The 24,202-nt window shown below is 43.1% G+C and overlaps 2 protein-coding genes across 2 annotated transcripts; one reads left to right on the top strand and one right to left on the bottom strand.

The window, feature by feature from the left end:
* Positions 1–1,017: 1,017 nt before the first annotated feature.
* Positions 1,018–9,502, bottom strand: SELE (selectin E). Its single transcript, XM_084211091.1, has 16 exons — positions 9,407–9,502; positions 9,078–9,150; positions 8,261–8,647; positions 7,819–7,926; positions 7,514–7,699; positions 6,711–6,896; positions 6,441–6,626; positions 5,730–5,915; positions 5,460–5,645; positions 4,736–4,921; positions 4,466–4,651; positions 3,982–4,167; positions 2,892–2,999; positions 2,565–2,586; positions 2,382–2,453; positions 1,018–2,021 (listed from the first exon to the last, which is right to left on the bottom strand). The coding sequence occupies exons 2-15, from the start codon at positions 9,112–9,114 to the stop codon at positions 2,396–2,398; spliced, it is 2,208 nt and encodes a 735-aa protein (XP_084067217.1). The 5' UTR covers positions 9,115–9,150; positions 9,407–9,502; the 3' UTR covers positions 1,018–2,021; positions 2,382–2,395.
* Positions 9,503–20,877: 11,375 nt separating this feature from the next.
* On the top strand, positions 20,878–23,668 carry LOC311157096 (14 kDa phosphohistidine phosphatase-like). The gene is made up of 3 exons (XM_084211506.1): positions 20,878–21,043; positions 21,856–21,980; positions 23,493–23,668. The coding sequence occupies exons 1-3, from the start codon at positions 20,914–20,916 to the stop codon at positions 23,583–23,585; spliced, it is 348 nt and encodes a 115-aa protein (XP_084067632.1). The 5' UTR covers positions 20,878–20,913; the 3' UTR covers positions 23,586–23,668.
* Positions 23,669–24,202: the final 534 nt, after the last annotated feature.

Genomic DNA, 24,202 nt, shown 5'->3' with positions numbered 1-24,202 from the left:
TGTGTCAGGGCTCTGGAGAGAGTCACAAGTTTTCATTATTATCTTTTTAGCATTCTGTAAGTATCTTTCTGTATTCTTTAGTATAGTTTAGTATTCTTTAATATAATACAGTATAATAAAATAATAAATTAGCCTTCTGAGATCATGGAGTCAGATTCATCATTCCTTCCTGCCATGGGGACCCCTGCAGATACAATAGCACCTCTTAAGCCTCTGATGGTTTTTCTTTACTCTAGGCTGGGGCAGGAATGCCCCTCAGAGTTTGTCTGGCAGCAGCTTCAGAGCAGCTTCCCTGGTGTAGTGGTTTTGGTTTGTTAATTTGAGATTTTGTTAATTTTGAGATTTCTTGGTTAACGTACTAAAGAGCGTGGTGGGTTCAGTGCTGGTGAATTATGAATGTGTTTATTTTTTGTTGTGAGATAGGATTAGGAGAAAGGTAAAGTAGGTTTCAAACTTTAAAAGGGTATAAAGAAAAATGTATTAAAAGAAAGAGTAATAGCACCTGGACACGGCCCTGGTCCTTCCTCCTCCCGTTCAGACTGGGGATGCTGGTTTGGGATCTGCTCTGGCTGCGGCAGTCCCGGGCAGGCAGCCCCATCTGCTGGTTGCTAGGGAAATACGGGATGCTCCAGGGGAAATTTAGGTTGGATCTTAGGAAAAAGTTTTTTTGGAAGAGTGATAAAGTACTGGAATCGTCTGCCCCGGGAGGTGGTGGAGTCACCACCCCTGGATGTGTTTAGAGAAGGATTGGTTGTGGCACTCAGTGCCGTGGTTTAATTGAGGTGGTGTTAGGGCATGGGTCGGACTTGATGATATTAAAGGTCTCTTCAACCCAGTGATGCTCTGATTCTCCAGTAATGGACAGCCTTGCTTTTAGCCAGTCTTCTCCCGACCCTCACATTCTTCTGTCGAAGCCACAAGTCTCAGGCCTGACCCAAATAACTTAAATTATTCACATTTACAAATAGGGAGCGTTAAATTGAAAACATTTTATTAAAAAATGTTACAAATAGGACAATACATACTGGATTAAATGAGAGGTTTTTAATTTATAATCATAACTTAAACATAAATTAAAAGAGTCTCATTTGAAGATTTAACAGCTTAAAAAAATCATACTTGCAATATATAAACATACAAATTTCAGTCTTCCATTTCATTCATAAACATTATGCAGGCATGCAATCCTTACAAACACTTCCAATTTATTTCCAAATACATTCTGATCAACAGCCACAGACCCACTCAAGAGCAAGTATTTTACAATACATGAACAGTTAAGAGCATAGAAATATCCACAGTAAAAGCTGCTCAAATAAATACATATGTATATACACATACTACAGTACAGAATCCCACAGGGATGAGATAATTTCAGATCTACCTGCTGTGTTCAGAAACCAGAGTACCCTGTGTAAGCACCATGGCTCCTGGTGCTGTTGTATTTTTAAAAAAAGGCATCTAAGTTTTCTGGGATATGCAGCAAAAAGCCAAATAATTGCCCATATCACTGCAGGCATATCTATGGACTGGGACATCTGAAAATAAACTGACTTCCCCAAACCAGATCAATAGTTTAAAAGCTGTTCAGTGAATATTTTTCCATCCTGATTCTTCTGTTTCTGCAAGCATAACCCCTGTGACTCCAGAGGAGACACCTGCAGCAGTGTAGTGATGTGAAATAATGCATGTCTTCACCTCAGTACCTTTGAGTGGAGCAGAGGAGGAACCAGCCTCCTCTTTAGGCAGCAGTGCACTGCTTACTCACCACCTGCACAGGAGATGGCAAGCTCCCAGTTCAGGATAACCACATGGCTGAATGGAGGCAGGATTTGGCCACAAGGCCAGAGTTCTCTCTTTGTCTTCAATGGAAATACCAGACAGCTTGAGTTCAAGATTTCTGAATCACACACGAGGTCAATCTCTTGTCAGCAAAAGGTAAAAACATCTGGACAGCTGCTGATTTGCAGGCAGTTTCATTCTCCAGAAATCTGAGATGTAAGTGAAGGTGGCTGCAATTCCTGTGGAGAGCACAAAATTCCTCCATAAATCAGAAAACTGGCAGAGATTCGTATTTGCTCTCATCTCAGAGGAATTTTGTATGCAGCAGGTAGCAGAACTGCACAAAAGTGTTCCTAAATACCATTTGCAGCTGGACAGAATGCTAAGCACAATCATCCTTCAGGAGCTGAACAACCATTTCTACAGCAATAAATCCATCAGTCTTGTTAGGAACTGCCATGCAATGCCAAGATGCATATTAGATGTCCCAAAGCACCTATTGCTGTGTCAGCAACTGTACAGCAATTAGCAGCTCTGATTGATTGCTTGTGTGATTAAAAGGAAGAGAATTTGTGAGTGAAGCCATCACATGTGCTTACCTGAAACACTTGAGTTAGACAGTCTCTCCAGCACTTTGGAAACTACCTTCACTGGCTGTTTCCTGCCAGTTCCTGTAAAACAAAAAGTGAAAAGTACTTTAGTGACAATAGGTTTCTATCAAATGGATTTTAGCAAAGCGATGGCTGTGGTTTCTTCGTGTTGTTTTTTGAGACACAACTTACCTGAAAGGAATAAACTTCTTTGCTGCAAGAAGAATAAGAAAAGGTATTAGTATTTCAAGACAAAAGCCCTGATTTTTTTTGTCTAAATATTTGGTGTTTACTATTTTTTTTTCCTTTTTCAGATGTCCGTCCAAAAGCCAAACATGGCATACATGGAGGGCTCTTGAAAATTGTTTTGGAATTTATCTAAGCATGGGAATTACCACTTTTTCAACAAGCAAAGTATAGGGCTTTGGAGGTTTTGGTTTGTTTTTTTTTTTTTTGTTTCCTCCACTGCAAACTTTTCAGGAAGATAAAAAACTCAGTGGAGCCAGAGCGAGCGCTCACCTTTCCTCCGGAAGCGCCTTGCAAGCCAAAGGAGGAATGATGCTGTGGACAGCAGAGAGGCAGAAGTGGCTGCTATGCCCACAGAGATGTAGCTGGCTTGGTCAGAGGCTGGAAGGATGAAAAGATTTCAGTGAGATCAAGGGGCACAGGTGGTCTTTGAAGCCCTCTCTCTTTCTTCCCTTCCCTCGTGCTTTTCAAGAGGAACCAGAAGTGCAGCTTGTAACACTTAAGCTTTTGCTTGCTGAACACAAGGTTAAAAGCTGAATACTAAAAATTACCCCATCAATTGCCAGCAAAAGTAATGGCAAGGCAAGAAGCTCCCTACACCAGGGCCTGCCTCTAACCTCCAGCCTTGCCCAGCAATTTGTGCTCCTCTTATTTTTCATGTTGCAGTGCATATTTTAACTCCCTGTGTGCTGCCTTCCTCTTTGAGCAATCCTGCTGAGATCAATGAAATTCTTCAAGGATCTAAATTCTGTTCAAGCAAATGAAAGTGGAATTGAGGTTTTAGGACCTCAACCAAAAGCATTCCAGGCAGGCCAGGGGTGTTCCAGCTGAGGGCAGTGACAGAGCTCTTACTGCCTTGAATGAAAAGGCAAGGCTGAGCTTCTGTCCTTTAAAACTGCAGCCACTGAGAGAAAAGCTCTGTGAGGTCTTTTGGCTGAGGAGTGCATCCAAGAAACTATCACACCAAATCAAAAAAACCTATAAAATTTTCCACTGAGAACCAGACTTATGAGTGCAGATTTCCCCACAAGGTTCTGTTTGTCTAGAAAAGCTTTTGTCTCTATTCGCATAGAAAAAAAGCTCATAGTGAGAAATATTTTGTTTAAAAACCAAACAGAAAGAACTGAAATCTGGTTGCAGGGTTTTTTTATATATGAGAAATCAACATTTTCCACCAAGATCTTTTAGGATTTTTCCTCTCATCTATTTTCAAGCATGAGTGATTTTGTTGGGCTTTTGAATTCATGGACTTCTCTACATGTTCTAGCTCGCTGGTTGCTATTACCACCCCTACCACCCTTCCACACCTCATCTGACAAAAAATACAGTGTCACCTCCCTGTGGCTGCTCACAGGCAAATTACCTTCACATGTGGGCAGGCTGGCACTCCAGTTTCCTGAGTGGCTGCACTCAAGAACACGAGAGCCATTGAGGCTCCATCCTTCAAGGCAGCTGAAGTGGCAGGAGGTGTTGTAGGTGAACATCCCAGCCCCGTGGGAGCAATCCATGGAGCCTTTCTCAGGAGGGCTCAGTGCTTCACACTGTATGACTGAAACACAAAAAGATGTGGTTATTCCTGCTGTAGGGCAGTGAAGTATGCAAGAAAAAAAAATTAATAATCAAGAGGTTCCAAGCACACAAATAGTGAAATTTCTATACAATTTCCCATGGTTTGCTTGTATATAAACTTTTGCCAAAGAATGCAACTGGAACTAAGGGATCAGTCCTTGGGATCTGCTCAGGAAAATTGTTGGGGATGGATGCTACTCTTTGATTACATCTGATTGAGGAAGTCTCTTCAGATTCTTCCAACTTTAATCAATGGTTTCCAACCCAGCCAGCCTTACCTTTGCATCTGGGCACCGGCTCTGACCACTGTCCCCGCGCCGTGCACTCGGTGCTGGGGGAGCCCTCCAGGACGTGTCCCTCGGGGCACTGGAACCGACAGCGTGAGCCGGCCGTGAGCTCTGCAGGAGCGCGGTCGCAGCTGACGGAGCCTTCTGCCGGCCGCGGGACAGCCTCACAGCGCACGGCTGCAGCACAGGGAGAGCACAGCCATCAGCACAGGCAGGGCCGGCAGCCCCGAGGGCTCAGCCGAGCAGGGAGAGGGGAATTACCTGCACACGCTGGCTGCTGCCCGTCCCAGGCCCCCGAAGAGCCGCACTGCAGGGTAGCCGGTCCTGTCAGGGTAAATCCTTCCTCGCAGCTGAACTCGCAGGTGGTTCCCCAGGTGAGCTGCACAGAGGGGTGGGAGCAGTTCACAGCCCCGTGGGCAGGCGTTTCCAGGGTAGGACAGGTCACAGCTGAAAGGGACAAGAGACAGCACAGAGCTTAGCTTGGAGTAGGTCAGGATAAACAAACACACTTCTAGGAGCTGGCAAGAAGACACGTCCTGCCTGGAGCTGTCCCCTACAGAGCCATCACACCTCCCTTCAGACCCGGCAGTGTCTCACAAACAGAGATTTCAGGAGGTTGCACAGTGCAGCCAGAACCCTTAAATATGCACCCAAAGCACACAAGTCATCCTGGGAATGGCTCCAGATTACTCTCCACCCTGGACTGCATAAACTGACACTTGCTCCCGTTTGGGTTTTAGGGAATAAAGAATCCCTGCCAGACACTCCACTGTTAAAGTGTGTTATTGTGTGTGTTGGGGGCTGTGCCCCAGAGTGCTGTTTGTCACCCTGCGCTGCTGTTTCCTCACTAATACACGACCCCTCCTTGGGATCTGCTCAGGAAACGTGCTGGGGATGGATGCCACTCTTTGATTACATCTGATTGAGGAAGTCTCTTCAGATTCTTCCAACTTTAATCAATGGTTTCCAACCCAGCCAGCCTTACCTTTGCATCTGGGCACCGGCTCTGACCACTGTCCCCGCGCCGTGCACTCGGTGCTGGGGGAGCCCTCCAGGACGTGTCCCTCGGGGCACTGGAACCGACAGCGTGAGCCGGCCGTGAGCTCTGCAGGAGCGCGGTCGCAGCTGACGGAGCCTTCTGCCGGCCGCGGGACAGCCTCACAGCGCACGGCTGCAGCACAGGGAGAGCACAGCCATCAGCACAGGCAGGGCCGGCAGCCCCGAGGGCTCAGCCGAGCAGGGAGAGGGGAATTACCTGCACACGCTGGCTGCTGCCCGTCCCAGGCCCCCGAAGAGCCGCACTGCAGGGTAGCCGGTCCTGTCAGGGTAAATCCTTCCTCGCAGCTGAACTCGCAGGTGGTTCCCCAGGTGAGCTGCACAGAGGGGTGGGAGCAGTTCACAGCCCCGTGGGCAGGCGTTTCCAAGGCAGGACAGGTCACAGCTGAAAGGGACAAGAGACAGCGCAGAGCTTAGCTTGGAGTAGGTCAGGATAAACAAACACACTTCTAGGAGCTGGCAAGAAGACATGTCCTGCCTGGAGCTGTCCCCTACAGAGCCATCACACCTCCCTTCAGACCCAGCAGTGTCTCACAAACAGAGATTTCAGGAGGTTGCACAGTGCAGCCAGAACCCTTAAATATGCACCCAAAGCACACAAGTCATCCTGGGAATGGCTCCAGATTACTCTCCACCCTGGACTGCATAAACTGACACTTGCTCCCGTTTGGGTTTTAGGGAATAAAGAATCCCTGCCAGACACTCCACTGTTAAAGTGTGTTATTGTGTGTGTTGGGGGCTGTGCCCCAGAGTGCTGTTTGTCACCCTGCGCTGCTGTTTCCTCACTAATACACGACCTCTCCTTGGGATCTGCTGGGGATGGATGCTACTCTTTGATTACATCTGATTGAGGAAGACTCTTCAGATTCTTCCAGCTTTAATCAATGGTTTCCAACCCAGCCAGCCTTACCTTTGCATCTGGGCACCGGCTCTGACCACTGTCCCCGCGCCGTGCACTCGGTGCTGGGGGAGCCCTCCAGGACGTGTCCCTCGGGGCACTGGAACCGACAGCGTGAGCCGGCCGTGAGCTCTGCAGGAGCGCGGTCACAGCTGACGGAGCCTTCTGCCGGCCGCGGGACAGCCTCACAGCGCACGGCTGCAGCACAGGGAGAGCACAGCCATCAGCACAGGCAGGGCCGGCAGCCCCGAGGGCTCAGCCGAGCAAGGAGAGGGGAATTACCTGCACACGCTGGCTGCTGCCCGTCCCAGGCCCCCGAAGAGCCGCACTGCAGGGTAGCCGGTCCTGTCAGGGTAAATCCTTCCTCGCAGCTGAACTCGCAGGTGGTTCCCCAGGTGAGCTGCACAGAGGGATGGGAGCAGTTCACAGCCCCGTGAGCAGGCGTTTCCAGGGCAGGACAGGTCACAGCTGAAAGGGACAAGAGACAGCGCAGAGCTTAGCTTGCAACAAACCATTTAAAGTTTTTTTTTCTTTTCTGAAGCTTAGCAACATATCCACTAAACAGGAACAGCTTTAGAAAAGGGTCTACTATGCCACCATCTCACAAAGCAGACAGAAGGGGAAATATTTTAAAATGGGAAACTAGCTCTTCAGGCAAGACTGTTAATTCATCGGCAGCTCATGACAGCAACTATTTAAAATCCAAAATTTCCCTATTTTGATTGTTGTTGGGTGACCTTTGATGCTTTAGTTTGCTTAGAAAAGTATCTTATTCTAAGCCAAACACCTCAGAAAATGATCCCTACAGTCAGGAGTAACTGGCCTGTTGAGAGCAGTCTCACAGCTAGGTCATCTCAATTCCCTGTTTCCACCTAAGAGTTGGAAAAGTCTTTCCCTGCAAGGAACGAGGCCAGAACAATCATCCTACTCATCTCACCTCCTCAGGATCAGAGGCCTGTGTGCTGCAATAAAATAGCACCTACACCATGAAATGTGTTACAGAGGAATTGGCCAAACTTCCATTTGTACCCACTGCCAGCGCAGCACTGAGGTGCAGAGGACCACGTGCAATGCAGCAAGCTCACCTCTGCATGCTGCAAGGGGGGCAGACCAGAGCCCAGAAGAGGTACAGTGGACAGACTCCAGTGCAGTCAGCTCATAGCCCTCCTCACACTGAACTTTGCAGGAGGAGTTGTAGCTGAAGTCCCCCAGTGGATGGCGGCACTCGAGGCTCCCATGATCAGGTTTCTTTAGTGGATCACAGCTCTTAACTTCAAAGAAGCACAAGGAGGTACACAGTCAGTCTCTTTGGCTGAGCAGGTAAACCAAGAAGCCAAACTGAGCACTAGGTGGCATGAGTTGGTCAAGGAGCAGGATGAAATGATCTTACCAAACTCGCATTCAGGCCCATAGAAGCCAGGGTTGCAATGGCAGGTGTGGTTGTTGATGGTCTCTATGCATTCTCCATGGCCGCTGCAGAGAGATGGGTTGCAAGAAGCTGGAAAAAAAAAATAAAGCAAATTATGAAAGAATCAACAACAGTCACTAAGAAAACATGGCTAGCACTTTGTTTGTCTTTCTGACACTAAACAAGCCCTTTGTATAGCAAAAGAAAATCAGGGGGCTGGCATTGAGGATTATCCTGTCATTTCACAGAAGAATTTCTGAAATGCACACCTTTTACAGACTAGCTCACAGTAAAAGGGTTCTGCTGGCTGGAAACTCCAAGACCACTTGTTCTGAGGTAAATATTAGATGAAGTTAAACAACTCATCCCAGCCACCACCTGAACTCCCCAGGGTCACACTGGAGTGACCTTTATCAGACCATACCTGTGTAGCACAAGGCGACCTTCTTCTTGTCACACTGCTCATCGTTCCATTTGCCATCATCCTTCCCTCTTTTGATGTAGATCTCAACGCAGTCCTCGTTGTTCCCTTTGCCATTTGGCTCCCCTGAAGCCCAGTTTCTTGCTTCTTCTGTCAGTTCTTTGTTAGTTCCAGTCCAGGTCCACACATCATTAACTTTTCTGATTCCAATCCAGTAGTAACCCGGATTGAAGGGTAAGAAGGCATTGAGATGCTTGATTTCCTCCTTGTTCTGGATGGCAACCAGGTTAGTATACTTCTCTCTGCACCACAGCTCTGCTTCCCTGTAGGTCATGTTTGTGTCTGAATAATGGTACGTCCACCCATTCACCCCCTGCAGCACTGTAAGTCCTAGAATGAGAAAATATCCAAAAGTTGGTGTCTGACTTCTCCCCTCCTCTCTCTCTAGAAGAGGACATTTAAGCTCTATAAACACTGCAAACTTGTCAGTATCTGAAATATGCATCAAAACTCGTGGTAATTATTTTACAAACAATCACCTGGCAAGCTTCAAGCCAGGCAAGTCAGCTTCAAGTCCAGGACTTCAGCCTGTGAAACTATGTCTGATCACACAAAGCTTTGAGACTTATAGGAGCCAATTACGGCTTTGACAGGCAAGCAGGGAAAACGTGCCATTGCATCCAGAGGTTGTTCTGTGTGAACACAGCCTCAGGTTAATTTGGGCAGGTTCAAAAATTCTCTTTGATGCTGAGCTCAAAGAGAACAGTCCCACTAATATTGTCATCCCACTAGTTTTCTACACAGAGAAATACACACTTACCATAGGTAAGAAGAGACAGGAACTGCAAGCAAATCATGTTTCTGAGAGTTTTCTCTATCTTTTAAGCAGATGGCTATGAGAAATCAAAGAAACACATTTGTAAAAAACAAATGAGTCAAAAATCCATATAAAGTACTGGTCATGCAATTTTTGCTATGTACTTTTAAACAAGTAGGATTTCCACAAACTATTCATTTAAAAACTGTTTTTAATATCAAGATACTTTAAAATGTAAGCAGCTTTTAAGGAAAATGGACGCAGATTTCCAGCTGTCCAGTCCTCCTTTAGCTGGGCAGTGAAACAGAATAGCAGAGTCCATTTCTACTCACATTTTGTAGCTGCAGTGTCCAGGTGACAGAATTCCTCTGCGCTGCTTCCCAGAGGCTGTGGCTAAATGGATGAACTCAGCCTTGAAAATCAAGTTCAGCTCCAAGTGTCTGGACTCTGTAATGCACTGCCTTTTATTCCCTCAAATAGCCTGCCCTCCACGAGACGGGAAATTCCTGTATGGAAAAAAATTTCTTGGAAAATCCCAGGATCTGACCCCCCCACACGTTAGGACGGATGTTTCCCCCGGCCAGAGCAGCCCTCCCAGAGAGAACACTGTGGTGACAGAGTGCCAAGTGCCACATGACACTTTTACTGACAGAAACACACAATTCCAGGATATCAAGGAGGAGGAGGACAATTAGATGGAATTAAATGCATGAATAAGCAGATTGCAATTTTTCACCTGGCATAATGTTTTGCAGTAAGGAGGCGTCAGTTCTGGTATCTCAGTAGGAAAGACACCGACACTCAAAGCTGGTTAACCAAGTTGGAGCAAAAATGGGAAGTGCAGCACAGGACAAGCCCTTCCTTATGGATCTCAGCTGTGCAGAGCTCTCATTTGTGGTCAGGTTTGCCAGCTCCAGGATTGCTGGAACTCTTCACAATCCAGGTTCATCAGTCACTTGTAGCAGTCAGGCCTGAAACGTGGACCTTGCTTTGAAGAGTCCCTTGGACCATATCCTTCAATGTCCTGATCTCAATAGAGTTACAGCACCTGAACAAGTGCAGATAATATTTCAGTGGACAAGGCAATGCACTAGGAATTCATGCACATTTATTGTGTATACCCTGATTAATTATACTGCTGCATAAAGCTTCACTGCTAGGAATGGGATTTAATGAGGCTGAACATGCAAAGGACTCAGCAAGTGCTGGCAGCAATGGGAGGCCACAGGGTAGCACCCAATTCATATCTGTAAAGCATAGTGTGAGTTTATACAGTGCATGTTGGAGCTCTGATTTTGGAGCCTCAGCCTGTTCTTACAGAATAAAAACCAATGGCTTCTGGATTCCAAGCTAACATCAACTGGTATCGCCCAATTTTTTCACAAAAAGGAAAGAACTGTCAAGTAGCCAAAGATCTCTGCCCATCAAAGAAATTATCTCAGAAAAGAGCACAGAATAAAGAGTATATTTGAAAACAACCCCAGTTACTAACAAATCAGGAGAGTTGACTAGAAACTGCAACAAAGTCTTAGAAAGCAGGTCAGGTACTGAAGAGAGTGAGGATAAAAAACAACACACTGAATATTTGGAGGCAGAGGAACACTTTCTAGCAAAGCTAGAAACACAAATGGACAATCAAGAAACTCTGGAGAGCTGAGGTTAGCTTTTGGCTGGCCTGGGCAAGCCTTGCTTAGAAGCACCAGACATCCTGAGGCTTGCAGGCAGCATCAGATCAGGGCTGCTGTTTATTTAGCCTCAAACTGGCAATGAAAACTCTCCCTGTTTGCCAGCCCTTCTCTGTTAGGAGGCTTTACCACCTGAAGGACACAGACAGAAGCCTGTATTTTAATGCACCTATACAGCACATCATGCAGCAGGGCCTAATTTCAACATTATTCTACTACAAACTAATGTCAATCAGCCTTGATAGGGAAGGGTTTGTTTTTTTGTTTTGTTTTCTAAAACATTGATCAGCTGTTACAACTGTATGCTGAGAAAATTTATAGACAACTTCTAGGAAGAACCTTTATGCTCCCAGGCACCAAAAGACAGAAAATGCTACGCCTTTTCCTGGAGATTCCCTTTTCCAAGTCACTTAATGAGCTTCCTACTGGTAAGCACTCACCCTTGTCATGGCAGAAACTCTGAAGAAAGCTCTGAGGAAACTTCATCAGAGTTCATTTGCCAGTGGAATCTCCGGAGGAAGGAAGAGTTTATTTCATAGTTTACAGTAGTCTTCCTTTGCAGGGGCTGTCTGAGACCTCTTGTCTGCAGCAGATAAAGAAAGCCCCACAAAAAATAACAGAACACCAAAGTAATACGCTTGCAAAAACTCCAGCCTAAAAAAAGACTGTTTCTTTTTGTTGGCTGTATTCCCTTGTGCATCATTGCCATGGGGCTCTTTTTGGTTTTTCCCAGGGAATTCTGCTGTCCACTGATTGTATTCTTATTTCCCTCTAATGTACTGGAAGATGAAGGCAAAATTTTCAGGAAAAAAGAAAGCCTGAAAATCATTCTCAAAACCCCACTGTAGAGGTTAAAACCTCACTAATAAAAGTCAAAGGCACTTAAAAACTGGGATTCCTCTGAGCTAAAGCTTATCTTGGATGCTAAACTACATTTATATTTCAGGGAAAATACCTGTGCTATATTTTCTTAGGTTGAACTGGAGATAACCAAGCTAAAAATGCCATTTCTGATTTCTGTGTTATTTATTCTCTTTTCAAAGTTATTTCACATTCATGCTTTTTTACTCTTTTGACAATTGATTAGGGAATGTAATATCCTTGCTTCTTGAGCTGTACAGAGCTGGATGAAACTGTGTCTCTCTTCTTATGCTACATGAGTACAGACATAGTTTCTTAAGATTAACACAATTCCTCTCTGCCAGAAAACAGGAGACTCTAAAGACAAGTTTTTAGAAATGCTGAACAGTTCTTGTTCCTACACACTCCAGAATTTCATTTGCACAAGTGAAGGCCCAACTTTTTATAGGGAACTCTCCAGATCACCTCTTTTCCCTTACAAACAGAGGTGCACTGACAATCCTGTTGCCACAACTGATTCTCCAGTTGGAAGGTTCACTTAAGAGGCCACTATGAGACATAAAGGGTAAGAAAGGACTTTATAAACATATTAGGAGTAAAACAAATAAAATCCAGCCAGGTCTGCCATTTAAAGGACAGCAATTGACAGAGGACATGTCAAATGTCATTTCTTTCTATATAAAGGAAAGTTGATATTCACTGCAATAGTGTGGGAAAAGAAAATAGGTCAGACTATGGAGTGAAGACTATTTAGGTTGGTTACAACCAATCAAGCTACAGTTAAAAGATCCAAACCCTCAGTAACTAACTTTGAGAATATGAGCAAAAAGATGAACAAAAAGCAAATATTGCCTCTCTGTATCTCAGAAAAGAAGATCAAGGTAATTAGAAGCCAGACCTTCCATGTGAGCACCTAGAAAAGACCCTAGAATATTGAAAAATGTTAAAGAAAACCATTGAAAAATCAGCAGAAGGCTGCTAGGCTCTCAAGAACAGCTGACATTGATATGATTGATCTGTTCCTGGTAGATCAACCTGGCTTGTGCCTCAAGGCTGTGTCAGTAATACAGAAACAATAGGGCACTGTGGTTTATAATAATTAAGGTTTTTAATATCGTCCCATGAGACATTCTTATGAGGAAACAAGTGAAACAATGCTCAGCTGAAATCACCATAAAATGAGCACACAAGGGATGGAATCAGAACTCAAAGGGCAGATTTCCAAAGAGCCCTGTTTGTCCAAGAGAACTGTTTTATTCCCACTCCAGTGTAAAGAAGGGTGCTGGAGGAAAGAAATATTTACAATCTACTAAAAGCCAAAAGGTGCTTTAGAGAACTTAGGAGACACGTGATCAAGAATGTTTCACATCCACTTGGTGCTTAACAAGTAGCGGTGGATTGATTTGTAGGGACAAAGTTTTAATTGAAAATTTTCCAAAGAGGCCATGAATTGCTGAAACAGGGGTTTTGTAGAGTCTGTCTTTCTGTTGGAAATTAGTAAGTTTTGGTTTGAGAAACATTTTTTTCAGTATCTCTATCAGTATCTCAAGAAAATTTAATGCAGTGAAAAATTATTTTACTTTATCTGAAATTCTGTTGGACTTGAAGAAATCACAAATTCAAGACAAATAGAGAATGTGGTGGGATCCCAGGTAAACAGACTATATAGATGTACATTTGTACATGTAGAAAAAGACAGATTTCCCATGTGTTTTTTAAAGACTGGTTCTTTATCCACATCTTTATCTTGCATCTGCATTTACATATCAACAGACAAAAATAGAGCTTTGAGTGCCTCTGAGTAATCCAGTTCCATCTCTCCTAGAAGATATTTTTGTCATTCCTAAATTAAAACACGTGATAGGTATTTATTTCCAAGTGCTTTGTATAATGGACATTTATCCCATGGCATAGAACCACTTGTAATTTTGAAATAGTGGAAAAACCTCCAGCTTCACCCACAGTAATACTAGGAGAGGAAAAGTAAGAGATTTAGCCAGCCTGGAGGGGGAAAAAGGAGTTCTAGTGCCAGTAGTGAAGGTGTTTCCTGTTTGGAGAGGAGCTTGCAACACTTAATTCTTTAGAAATTAAGAGACAAAGGGTTTAAGGCACAAGTTTTCCCTGAGGTCCAGATGGGAAGAAAAGATAATTTCTGAAAACATACTCATCCCTCAGCCTCTGTGTCTGATTAAGTGTGAATAAGGTAGGCAGTGCAACTGCTACAAAAAGGCTGGGATTTCTCAAGGCTGCCTGAGGCAGTCTCCACTCTGTCTGGAGTGGAACCCCAGGAGTCAGAAAATCTTATCTCCACTTCTCATTTCGGGAATTCTGATGTGACTCAGTGCACAATTTCCTCCAAACAGGCAAAAATACACACTGAAGAATCTAACCTGATGCTGGGGGGGATCACTTGCACTGGCCAGGTGTGAGTCAAAGCATTGAAACATGAAACAAACAAGGAGCACAGGAAACAACAACTCATGCCTCGAGTTAAGATAAAAGCAGGACTGGCCTTAACATCACACCCTGGCTGCCTGCAAGTGGAACTGATCCCATGCAGAACTTGATTCTTTCTAATTCCACTGTTGGGAGTTGTGGCAGAGAAGCTCTTGGAGCCTTGTCACCCTTCATGTACACATAAAAAAATAAGTATATAATGCATGCATTGGCTGTTCATTTACTGTCCAGCTCTGTTCCACAGCCCCATGGTCTCAGCAGGGAGATGTCCCAGAAGTGACACTGACAGGAGATGTTGGCTCTGAGGAACAGAACAGGTACAGCTTTTGGCAAGTGAGAGAAGTGAGAGCAAGTTTTGGGATTAGGGGGTTAAGTAGGTGGTTGAGACTGTAAAAGTGGTAATCATGAGATACAGTTTTTGTTTGGCAGATTCTTTGCACAGCTTCTGCCGAGCTCTGTTCCATTAAAATATTGTGTTGACTTATCAGAGAGCATGTGAGCTTATCAGCAGCACTGGGTGGCTGACATGACCCACCAGCCTTCATTTGCTGTATCAGGAGGAAGAGGCTACAAAAAAAGGAAGAAGATGCAGCAGCTTCACTTCCTTACTAATGCATTTCACCATGGTTTCATGGATTCCAAGCTTCAGCTCTCTTCTCTTCAGTGCTCAAGTTCAGCTTCAGGTACATCATTTTTATACATCAATGGACACAGCATTTAACATGCTTGAGTCCTTAATCACAGCAGTATCCAAGAGCAATCATTAAATCATTAAACACAGCATTCATTATAACAAATATAACAGTCATGAAAGGTCCATCACCAAAACTACTGGAATTCTGTGGAATGAGAACTTCCCATGGGGTATCTGAAATCCTCAAGGCAGAAGACCAAAGCACAAGGAACAACTGCACAGCACTGAGAAGTAAAACATGACCCAAGAACAGCCATCAAGGTGTATCATTCAAACCACTTTTGACTTTTCTCAGTCAACAGACCAATGAGAGAACAGAAGTTGAATCCTGTTCTTCTTATATTCAAGAAGAGTCTTTGAATTAAGGACTCTTTCAGGAGCTTTTTTTTGCCACAGACATACCATCTATGAATTATTCAGAGAAAGAAAATTATTTCCATCAGCAGAATAAGTAATTACTTTTTAGGACAGGTGTTTTTAACATAGAATCATTAGTGAAGTCTACTTTAATTGCTGCATAGAATTGTTGTTTCAAGAACAAAGAACTCTTCACTAACATTGAAAGCAATGGTGTTAAATTGTTTAATTTTATCATTTCCCAGAATAGAAATCCCAACAAACTGGCACCACAAGGACTTTAAAGTTCCAGTTAACTGCTACCAAGAAAATTAGGACTTCCCTTATTTCTAGGGCTTGAAAACAATACTTTAACTTTTCCAACAAAGATTTTGCACTTCTAACACTTAGAGATTTCTTGACTCATCAGGAAGGATGATCTGTCACCTATCTTGAAATTGTTTCACTTTTATGTTTGAGCCTAAGAAGAGACCCACAAAGTGGATTTTCTCAAGTGCTAAGCATGTACTCCACCCAACAGACCCTGTTAATAATCCTTAAATGTTAATAATGGGTTGTCAAGCACTGGAACAGCCTACCCAGGGAACTGGAGGAGATATTTAGGTGCTTAGGGACATGGTTTAGTGGTGAATTTGGCAGTGTTAGGTTTCTATTTGGATTCTGATCTTACAAGCCTTTTCCAAACAAATGATTTATTCTGTGATTCTGTATTTATCCATCCTGGTGCATACTAGTTGTGGTTTTTTCCTCTCATTTATCAATAGGCATTTACCCATCATTTGCAGTCACATGACTGCAATCAGTAGCAGAGTCTGGTTATTTGGCCCACAGAAATAATATCACTTTCACAACAGGTATCAGCAAGAAGAGAAGGAATTGCCATTTACCAGCTATAAAATAATACTGGGCCTGCATACAACATTCTTATTTCAGGAAGTTAAGAGTGCAGTTAATCTAAATCCCCACAATGGGGGTATACAAATACAGTGGGGAAACTACCTTAGTGTAAAAATAAAATGAAAGATCCAGATTTATGGCACCCTGAATATAAGTAAATTAGGAGTGCAGATGCTCTATATCCTCTAGAGTCAGACAGACAAAGGTTTATCTAAAGGTTAAGTCAAAGGACATAACTTCAATTTATATCCAGAATTATGCTAGTAAGACTTCATACCATTACACTCCCCATCCATCATCTTCATTCTGATTTTTTCTTAGGAGCTGCCATCCCAATACCATGACAAAGGAAGGGCATGGTTTCCCTGCTGAATGCCTCCAGCTCTAAATATACCAATCAAAAACCCCTCATAGCTCTACTCCAAGAATGCAAATGCGTGAGCTTATCTTGAAGAAAGGCAGCTGAAAGGCCCATCCTGATATTCAGGATGTCACATATCCCACATAAATGAACTCTGATCAATTAAACAGCTCATTCACACTGTTTGTCTCTGCAGACCACAAAGGAACAGCTGGGCCTCAGGAACCATCACCTGCACACTGCTTCCATCATGCCCCCAGCATATGGTGCAAGGCACGGACACCAAGAGCAGGGAAGGACAACCAAAGGACAGCAGAGCCCTGGAAACAAACCTAGAGAGCTGTTTCGTTGATGAAGTGGATTCTGGGCATGTCCTGTGCTCTCTCACTTCAAACATTAACAATTCTGAGACAGGCTGGTGATATTTATGGTCACTCAGAAGGAGAGTGCAATGACACCTCCTGGTAGGAAAGCCCAGGCTTTTCAAGGAATATATACATGCCATGAGATCCCTTCTAAAGAAATACCTCTCCAGAAGCCTATTAGAAATTTGGGGTTAAGCCTGGGGTAGAGGAAGCAGCCAGGAAGGCTCAGAAAAGTAAAGAAGGTGCTCAGAAGTTTTCTGTATATAGACAGATACAGATGGTACAAAACCCCCAAATGGATAAAAAAACCTTTTGTGAGTAAAGGTAGATCAGAAATTAGAGAGGGTTTTTAGCCAGCAGAGCAATGGTGTTATAAAACTGCCTTCTATGAGGAGGAGAACAAAACTTGGTTTTCCCCAGATCTTGTTCATTTCCTGAAAGGGATCATTATTTATGAAAGCAAGATATGAGGGGTCCAGAAAAGACCCGTCACAGATGCCAAAGATGTTAATCCCAAGAGAGATAAGGTATTAACCTGCATTTGTTCTGGCCTCTTTGCTAATCTGAGGAGCTGCTAATCAACAGCTGTAGAAGAAGAATCTTTATTAAATCCTATTAAATTGAATAGGCCAAGCAGCAAAGAAGACCTGTGATCTTTGATGTCCATGGCAGAATTTACAGCAGTGCATTTCCTTTGCACAATTGCATTATGATCAATCTGATCAATCCCAGGGTTACTCCTGCTCTAGAATAAAAGGTAAATTTGCAAGTAAAGCTAAACATTAGCCTTCATTTTACTTTCTCTGTTGTGTGAGGGTTACATGTGATGGAAAGCACCTACTTCAAAAGCCTTTCCTTAATATTTTCCTGTAATACAAGCATGGGCTAAATGTATCCTTACATCTTGTGCTCTCTGTCAGAGAGCTCAATAAAAGGAGAAATTTATACACCTGGAGTTCAAAGTGATTGCTTCCCTTTTCCTGATTCCAGTTGCCTGGATTGATCCAATGGCTTGAGGGAACCTCATGTTGAGTTTCACTGCAGCACAGAGTATAGTTAAGAGCTTTGCAAAATAACAATATAACTCTTCTAGTCACTTGCCATTTAGAGTTCAAATTGCTAAAAAAATGAAGATGTTTTGGCATTAGGATACTCCTGGCTCACAGGATCTGATGATAGGAAGGACATAAACAGAGCAATTTTATTTATTTGGGTGCAATCCAAATCCTGCAAACTGCAATGCAAAACAAGACCCAAACAATGCTTTTTAGGACTCCGCTGCAGAGAGACAAGATGTCGCTTGAACAAATAAATAAAAACCCCCTCAGTTTTCTCAGAAAATAGTGCCAAGCCCATGACAAAAGGAAAGTCCCTCTGTGCAGTTTTGTTGGAGACAGGCAGTGTCTGGCTGAAGACCCCTGTCACCCCGAGCCATCCTCTCTGCACCCCTGAGGTCCACAAAGTGACGCACCGACAATTCCCACCAGCAGCGGGGAATTTTTGTCTAAAAATGGCCTAAAAGTCAAGAGGAAGCTCCTATACCTGGGCATGGCACAGGAAACCACCCTTGGATTAAATGGGTGCTTAGGAAGGGAGAAGCATTAAAGAGAACTGGACAAAGCTCTGCTGGGATTATTACTAAATCATGAAGTTATCTGCTCAAACTCATGTAGGGTGAAGCCTGATGCCTGTCCTCCTCATTGAGAGAAAATTCCTTTCAAGTTTAGCTTCTGAGGTGTGCCACAAGTATTTCCTTTGCCACCCTCACTATTGTTTGTTGCTAGTTCCTTTCGTGCATCATAACTGAAATGGGGCAATAAAGGTTTTCAGGGCCACGCAACAGATTTCTGTGCTTGAGGAAATGAAGGAAACCATTCCAGGGAGAAAGAAAAAAACAGAGTTTGTGCAAACAAACAGCCTCCATAACGCTGTGTTAGTACAGCATAAATCGGAACATGAGATATTAGGGTAGATAAAGTAAGCAACCACAACCAAACCAGACCTTTGTCATATCTCTAAATACTAATAAATTTATGTTTAGATGGTATGTGCTCTTCCTCTGTTTTACTGATGTTTTCCACTATGTCTTAAATTACATAACATTTTATGTATTTAGAGAAGGTATTCAAGTACTAGTTTTAGATTTTAAAGCTATTGTTGATGGAGAAATTAATTTCAACAATAACTTAAATGTTCATATGTATGAAAAGAGAAAAATAGTTTAGTTAGAAATTATCTACAATGTAACTTAAAATGCAGCTATGTGGAAGTGCCAGATGTTTTGAATTTTTAAAAAATTTCTAGTCGTTGAATATGAAATTTCCCTGATTTTGGAGTAAACACTTGATACAAACTGTGCTCTTACTTCAGCACTGCAATTAGTTTTCCTTTGGTGAATGTTATAGATTTAATCTTCAGTGACGTGGTAACAAAAGGGGATGGCTTTAAACGGAAAGAAAATAGATATAGATTAGATATGGGAAAGAAGTTCCTCACTGTGAGGGTGGTGGGACTGTGGCACAGGTTGCCCAGAGAAGCTGTGGATGCCCCACCCCTGGAAGTTCAAGGTTGGATGGGGCTCGGGGCAACCTGGGATGGTGGAAGGTGCTCCTGTCCATAGCAGGGGTTAGAAATAAAGGATCTTTAAAGTCCCTTTCAACCTAAACCATTCAGTGATTCTATGAAATTATTCATTCTACACATCTGTGACTGTATGATCAATTTGTGTGGGGCTTGCCTAAATCATCAGGTGCACCTATAAAACAATGCAGCCACGAGTTGTTGTATAGTATTTCTTATTGAGCTTCAGTACAACATGTGAAAAATGCATATTTTATGATTGGCTTTTCGCAAATATTAAAATGAGTATTATATGTGTTGTGTTAGAAAGTAATGCTGTATTCATTAAGTAGTGTGTTGAATAAAGTTTTAGGTTATAAAAAAACGTTAAAATAGAAACTATGCTATGTAGGATACTTTTTTAAAGAAAAGACTTGCAACAAGATAACAGCCAGAGGACACTTAAATCTTTCAGAGAAAAAGAATTTATTGTCCTGTTATCAGAAGAAACGAACTTCTTCCCGCCTCGAAGGTGGAGGTGCTGTTAGGATTCAGAGGAAGAAGATGATGATGACCAGACAAAATCTTGTGTTTGAGTGGAATTGATGCATCATGGATGAGGTGTATGAATATGCAACAAGCTGTTGCTTTTAAGGGTTAATCCTCTGTCAACATGGGGCCTTTTTTGGGCTTGTGCTGCCCAGAAAAAGGTACCCGGACGTCCGTAACTCTTTGTTTCTGTTGTCTCATATTGTCCTAATTCAAATTGTCAAATTGTTATTATTAGTCTAATTGTATTACTATTTTTATAACCATTTTATTGCTATTAAACCTTTAAAATTTTAAAACTAAGTGATTGTCGTTTTTTCACAAACATAACCTGAGGAATATTGGCTGTTAGAGCTACCAGCCTCCCTGGGACCCTCTGCTCTGGCACAAACACTTTGCTTTGCCTTGTGCCACCTACAAAATCCCAGCTTGAGGACAACGGAGAAGAGTCCACGGCTGCAAAGGGAGGGATGCAGGACAAGAGCTCTCTGAAGGGCACTTTAGTGTTAGAGGCAGCGGTCAGCTCCTGCTCTTGTAGTCTGTGAAAAATACTTTGTTTCTCTGCTTTTGGTGCCTTGACGCTCACGGAGGAGCGTCGGGTAAAAGCAGAGTTTTATTGCCGTGAGGGCTTCTGTCAGCCCCGAGGCTCGCATGACTTCAGTCCCAGGTCAGAAGTTAAAATATTAAATATATTGGTATAATACTTCTCTTGACTTGTGGATTTGTTGTCGGACTCTGTAACAGAACCACCTTGGTGTTTCATTGAAACCAGAGAAATAGTCATTTACTTCTTTTTAAGCAGATGCGGTGCTGCTATTTTTAAGGTTGTACGCGGCTACACAAGAGCGATCCGTAGAAGCGCAGCTTTGCAACTTGACCTAACGACAGAACTATATTTTTTTTATCGCTATATTTTTATCGGCGGGCACCTCAAGGAGGTGCTGCCCGTCCCCTCAGGGCGAGCCGCTGCCCACAGCCCGCCCCGCCTCACGGCCGCCATGGCGCCCGCCCCCGTCCCGCCCCGCCGCCTTCCCGCCCCCGCGGCGGCACCGCCATGGCGGCCGTGCGGGACGTGGAGATCGACCCCGAGGGCACCTTCAAGTACATCCTGGTGCGCCTGCAGCGCCCGGGCGGCGGCGAGCAGCGCGACATCGTCCGCGGCACCAAGGCGGCCGAGTTCCACAGTGCGTGACGGGGCCGAGCGGGCAGCGGCCGCGGCGGGGCCTCCCCCCCTCCCCGGCGGCGGGTGTGAGGCGGAGCGGGAGCCCTGGCCTAAACAGCTCAAAAGTCCCCTTTTCCCCTTTCTGCGTCCCCCGTGTGATAGGAAAATTGGGGCTGTATGTCTGTCGTGTGCCTTTTCGGAAGCCAGCTGAAAGGAATGAGGAGGTGTCTTTTCAAACAGCGGGCCTGATGGTGGATAAGGGCAAATACTGAGCCGTGAAAGTAGCAATGGAGGGGGAACCATAAATTCCTGTGGAATTCCGCTAATTGACACTCACTCAAGACTGTGCTAAATCCCTGGATTTACAGAAAAATAACAGACACACAAGGAGAGAAAAAAAGGTGTGGGGGGTACACATTAGAAACGGGGTCTGTTAGGTGATTGGGGAAGTCTGTACCTTTCAAGGGAAAGAGAGAAATGGAAATATTAGGATAAAAAGGAGGCTGTGTCTTCTAACAATTTAGAGACCCCACGGGAAGTGCCCATGACCTCTCCCTTCATTTGAATAAAATTACAGGACTCCTCTGTCTCCTTTATGAACGTAAACCTCTGGTGTTAGTGGATTGATTTTCCTGACACAATCAGCCTCATTTTGGAGAACGATGGATGCTAACTAACTAAAAAACTTTAACTGCTTTAACTGCAGCTTATCTGTGCCTCTGAAGAGAAACCTCCCTGCCTTGTAGGTGAAATAAGAAAGTAGCCAAAAATTAGCTCTAGACTATTAAATGCCTAGGCCCTGTTCTAATGTCTCTCACCATTCTTCTTGTGCAGATCATATATTTGAAAAAGTAAATCCTGAGATGGAAAAGCTGGGATATGAGTGCAAGTGCCTTGGAGGAGGGAAAATTGAACATAATAGCAAAGACAAGAAAATCAGGGTATTTGGGCTCTCAACAGTAAGTGCATCTCTCATTTTCCTTCAAAAGCTTCTGTCTCTGATGCTTTGGGATTTTTGGTTAATAGCATGGTAGCTTTTGGCAATTTACATCTCATTTTAAGCATTTACTGTGAAACTTGCCAGGCTCACTTGTGAGGTGGATTAGAAAAACAATAACTTTAGGGCAGGGGACCTGTATTATTAATCTAGCTGCCAATTTAAGTGTTAGAGGCAGTGGTCAACTTTTGCAGTCTGAGAAATAGACTTTATTCTCTGCTTTTGGTGCATTGATGCTCACAGAGGAGCACCAGGTAAAAGCAGAGTTTTATTGCCATGAGGGCTTCTGTCAGGTGGAGACCCTGGGGCTCAGATGACCTCAGTTCCAGGTCAGAAGTTAAAATATTAATTATATTGGCTTAAGGCTTCTTTTGACTTGAAGGTTTGGTGTCAGACTCCAAAACAGAAGTACCTTGGTGTTTAATTGAAGCCAGAGAAATCGTCATTAACTTCTTCTGAAGCTGTGCTGCTATTTTTAAGGTTTTCAGAATGGTTGCTAAGGCAAGAGTGAGCCATGGATTCTATTGCTTTCCAACTGACATAACTATATTATCTGTTATTTTTGAAAAGCTTGCATTTTATAATGCATCAACTTTAACCTTTTCAGTTTAAATGTTTGTTTATTTAAGCTGTTCCTCTTTGGGGCCGTCACTGATGAATAAGAGTATGTTTTGTTTGATAATACAACCTTGAGCTCTTTTTTTTTTTCAGTTTTCAAAGTAAACTTTCATGTGAAATATTATGGGAAAAAATAACCTGTAAATCACAGATTTCTATCTGTGTACTGCACTGTTGTTATGTGTAGTTCTGAAATAAGAAATCAAGATAACTTTGATCATGTAAGACAATATTGGAGAGGCCACTTTGACCACAACTGCCTTAAATTTCAATGAAACAGTAACACTGTGACCAGTGATTTTTAAATGAGGGCTAAAAACCCTATGGGTCATCTGACCTTACCTTGGAGTTGCAATGGGTGAAGAGCACAGATACTTAAAATTGTGCTATTATCACCTGAGGCAGGTGGGAAATAAATAAAACATGAAAACTCTGATTTCTTTAGTGGCCAGAGTAGCACTCAAATGCTCACACTTGTTTGCTTATTCCCTTTCCCTTCAGCTGAGCCAAATCAGCTGTTTGTATGCTCACAGATTAAAGTGGGTCACTGCAATCTCTGTGGTTTAAAGCAGCATTCCATAAATACAGTGGCTGATGGGTTGGGAACGTTTTAAAACAAGCTTTCTGCTGGAGAAATTGTGTAGAAAATGCATTTTCTATTGGACCCACCTCATTTATTTTGTAGAACTTCAATTTGCAGAGGAAGGAATTGGAGAGGATAATAGAAAAATAAAACATTATACTGCAAGAGTATCTTTTTTAGAACTTTTGATTTGCATGTGAACAACTTTGTTTTGAGGAGAACTGAATGGTTCTGAAAACTTCATGTTCATGTCCAATTTGTTCTGTCTTGCAGGGCTATGGAAAAGCAGATCACTCAGTCACTGTAGAGATACTGAAGAAAGAGTATACAGATTATGAAATTACATGGTCAGATGACAAGAAATAAACTTGTGAACACAATGAGCAGTTCCAACCTGGTAACTGTGAGCTGTACTTTGATAAATAAAATGGAATGTGTGTTCTATGTGAGCAACCACAAATCTGGAGGAACTGGGCTCTGCCATGGTTTATAATATGGTTGGTAATCCTCAGATATATCTTATTTTTTAGGTCATTCCTTTGTGCAGAATATGAAGTTCTGACCCTTTTTCCTTTCCTTTTGATATGTCCTTTAGTTCAGCACTCCCACACCTCCTTACCTCTAATTTGTTTTCATCCAGTCCCATTTCACTGATCTATTGTAGGATACCTAAGGATTTACCATCACCTTCAAACACCACTGGGCCAAACCTGTCCACTGATCTTTTGACCACAGTGTTTTCAATATTTTTTTTTTTTTTTTTACTTTTTTTTTAGGCTTCTCATCTTTCTTACCCACATTTAAAAAAATTGGTGTGGAGGGTGGCGTTGATTGTTACAGTTCTTCAATGATCCAAATCTTTGATTTACTCAATGATTTTAAAATCTAGTATTCTGCAGAAGTAATGATCAAAATATTTGATTTTCCTGTATATAAATATAAAAATTCTGCCAATGCTTCTTTCATTCTGATTCCCCTGGACT

This window comes from Fringilla coelebs (assembly GCF_963513975.1).
Source record: "Fringilla coelebs genome assembly, chromosome: 9".
Lineage (NCBI taxonomy): Eukaryota > Metazoa > Chordata > Aves > Passeriformes > Fringillidae > Fringilla > Fringilla coelebs.
Note: the sequence above shows the minus strand (reverse complement) of the source record. Positions and strands in the feature narration are given on the sequence as shown.

Excerpts from the sequence above, each read along its gene's own strand:
- LOC311157096 (XM_084211506.1), top strand. The coding sequence starts at position 20,914 with ATGGCGGCCGTGCGGGACGTGGAGATCGACCCCGAGGGCACCTTCAAG. Across the intron at positions 21,044-21,855 it reads CAAGGCGGCCGAGTTCCACA|ATCATATATTTGAAAAAGTA; the intron begins GTGCGTGACGGG and ends CTTCTTGTGCAG. Across the intron at positions 21,981-23,492 it reads GGGTATTTGGGCTCTCAACA|GGCTATGGAAAAGCAGATCA; the intron begins GTAAGTGCATCT and ends TCTGTCTTGCAG.
- SELE (XM_084211091.1), bottom strand. The coding sequence starts at position 9,114 with ATGATTTGCTTGCAGTTCCTGTCTCTTCTTACCTATG. Across the intron at positions 5,916-6,440 it reads GCCGGTGCCCAGATGCAAAG|CTGTGACCTGTCCTGCCTTG; the intron begins GTAAGGCTGGCT and ends TGTCCCTTTCAG. Across the intron at positions 2,587-2,891 it reads AAGGCGCTTCCGGAGGAAAG|CAAAGAAGTTTATTCCTTTC; the intron begins GTGAGCGCTCGC and ends TTCTTCTTGCAG.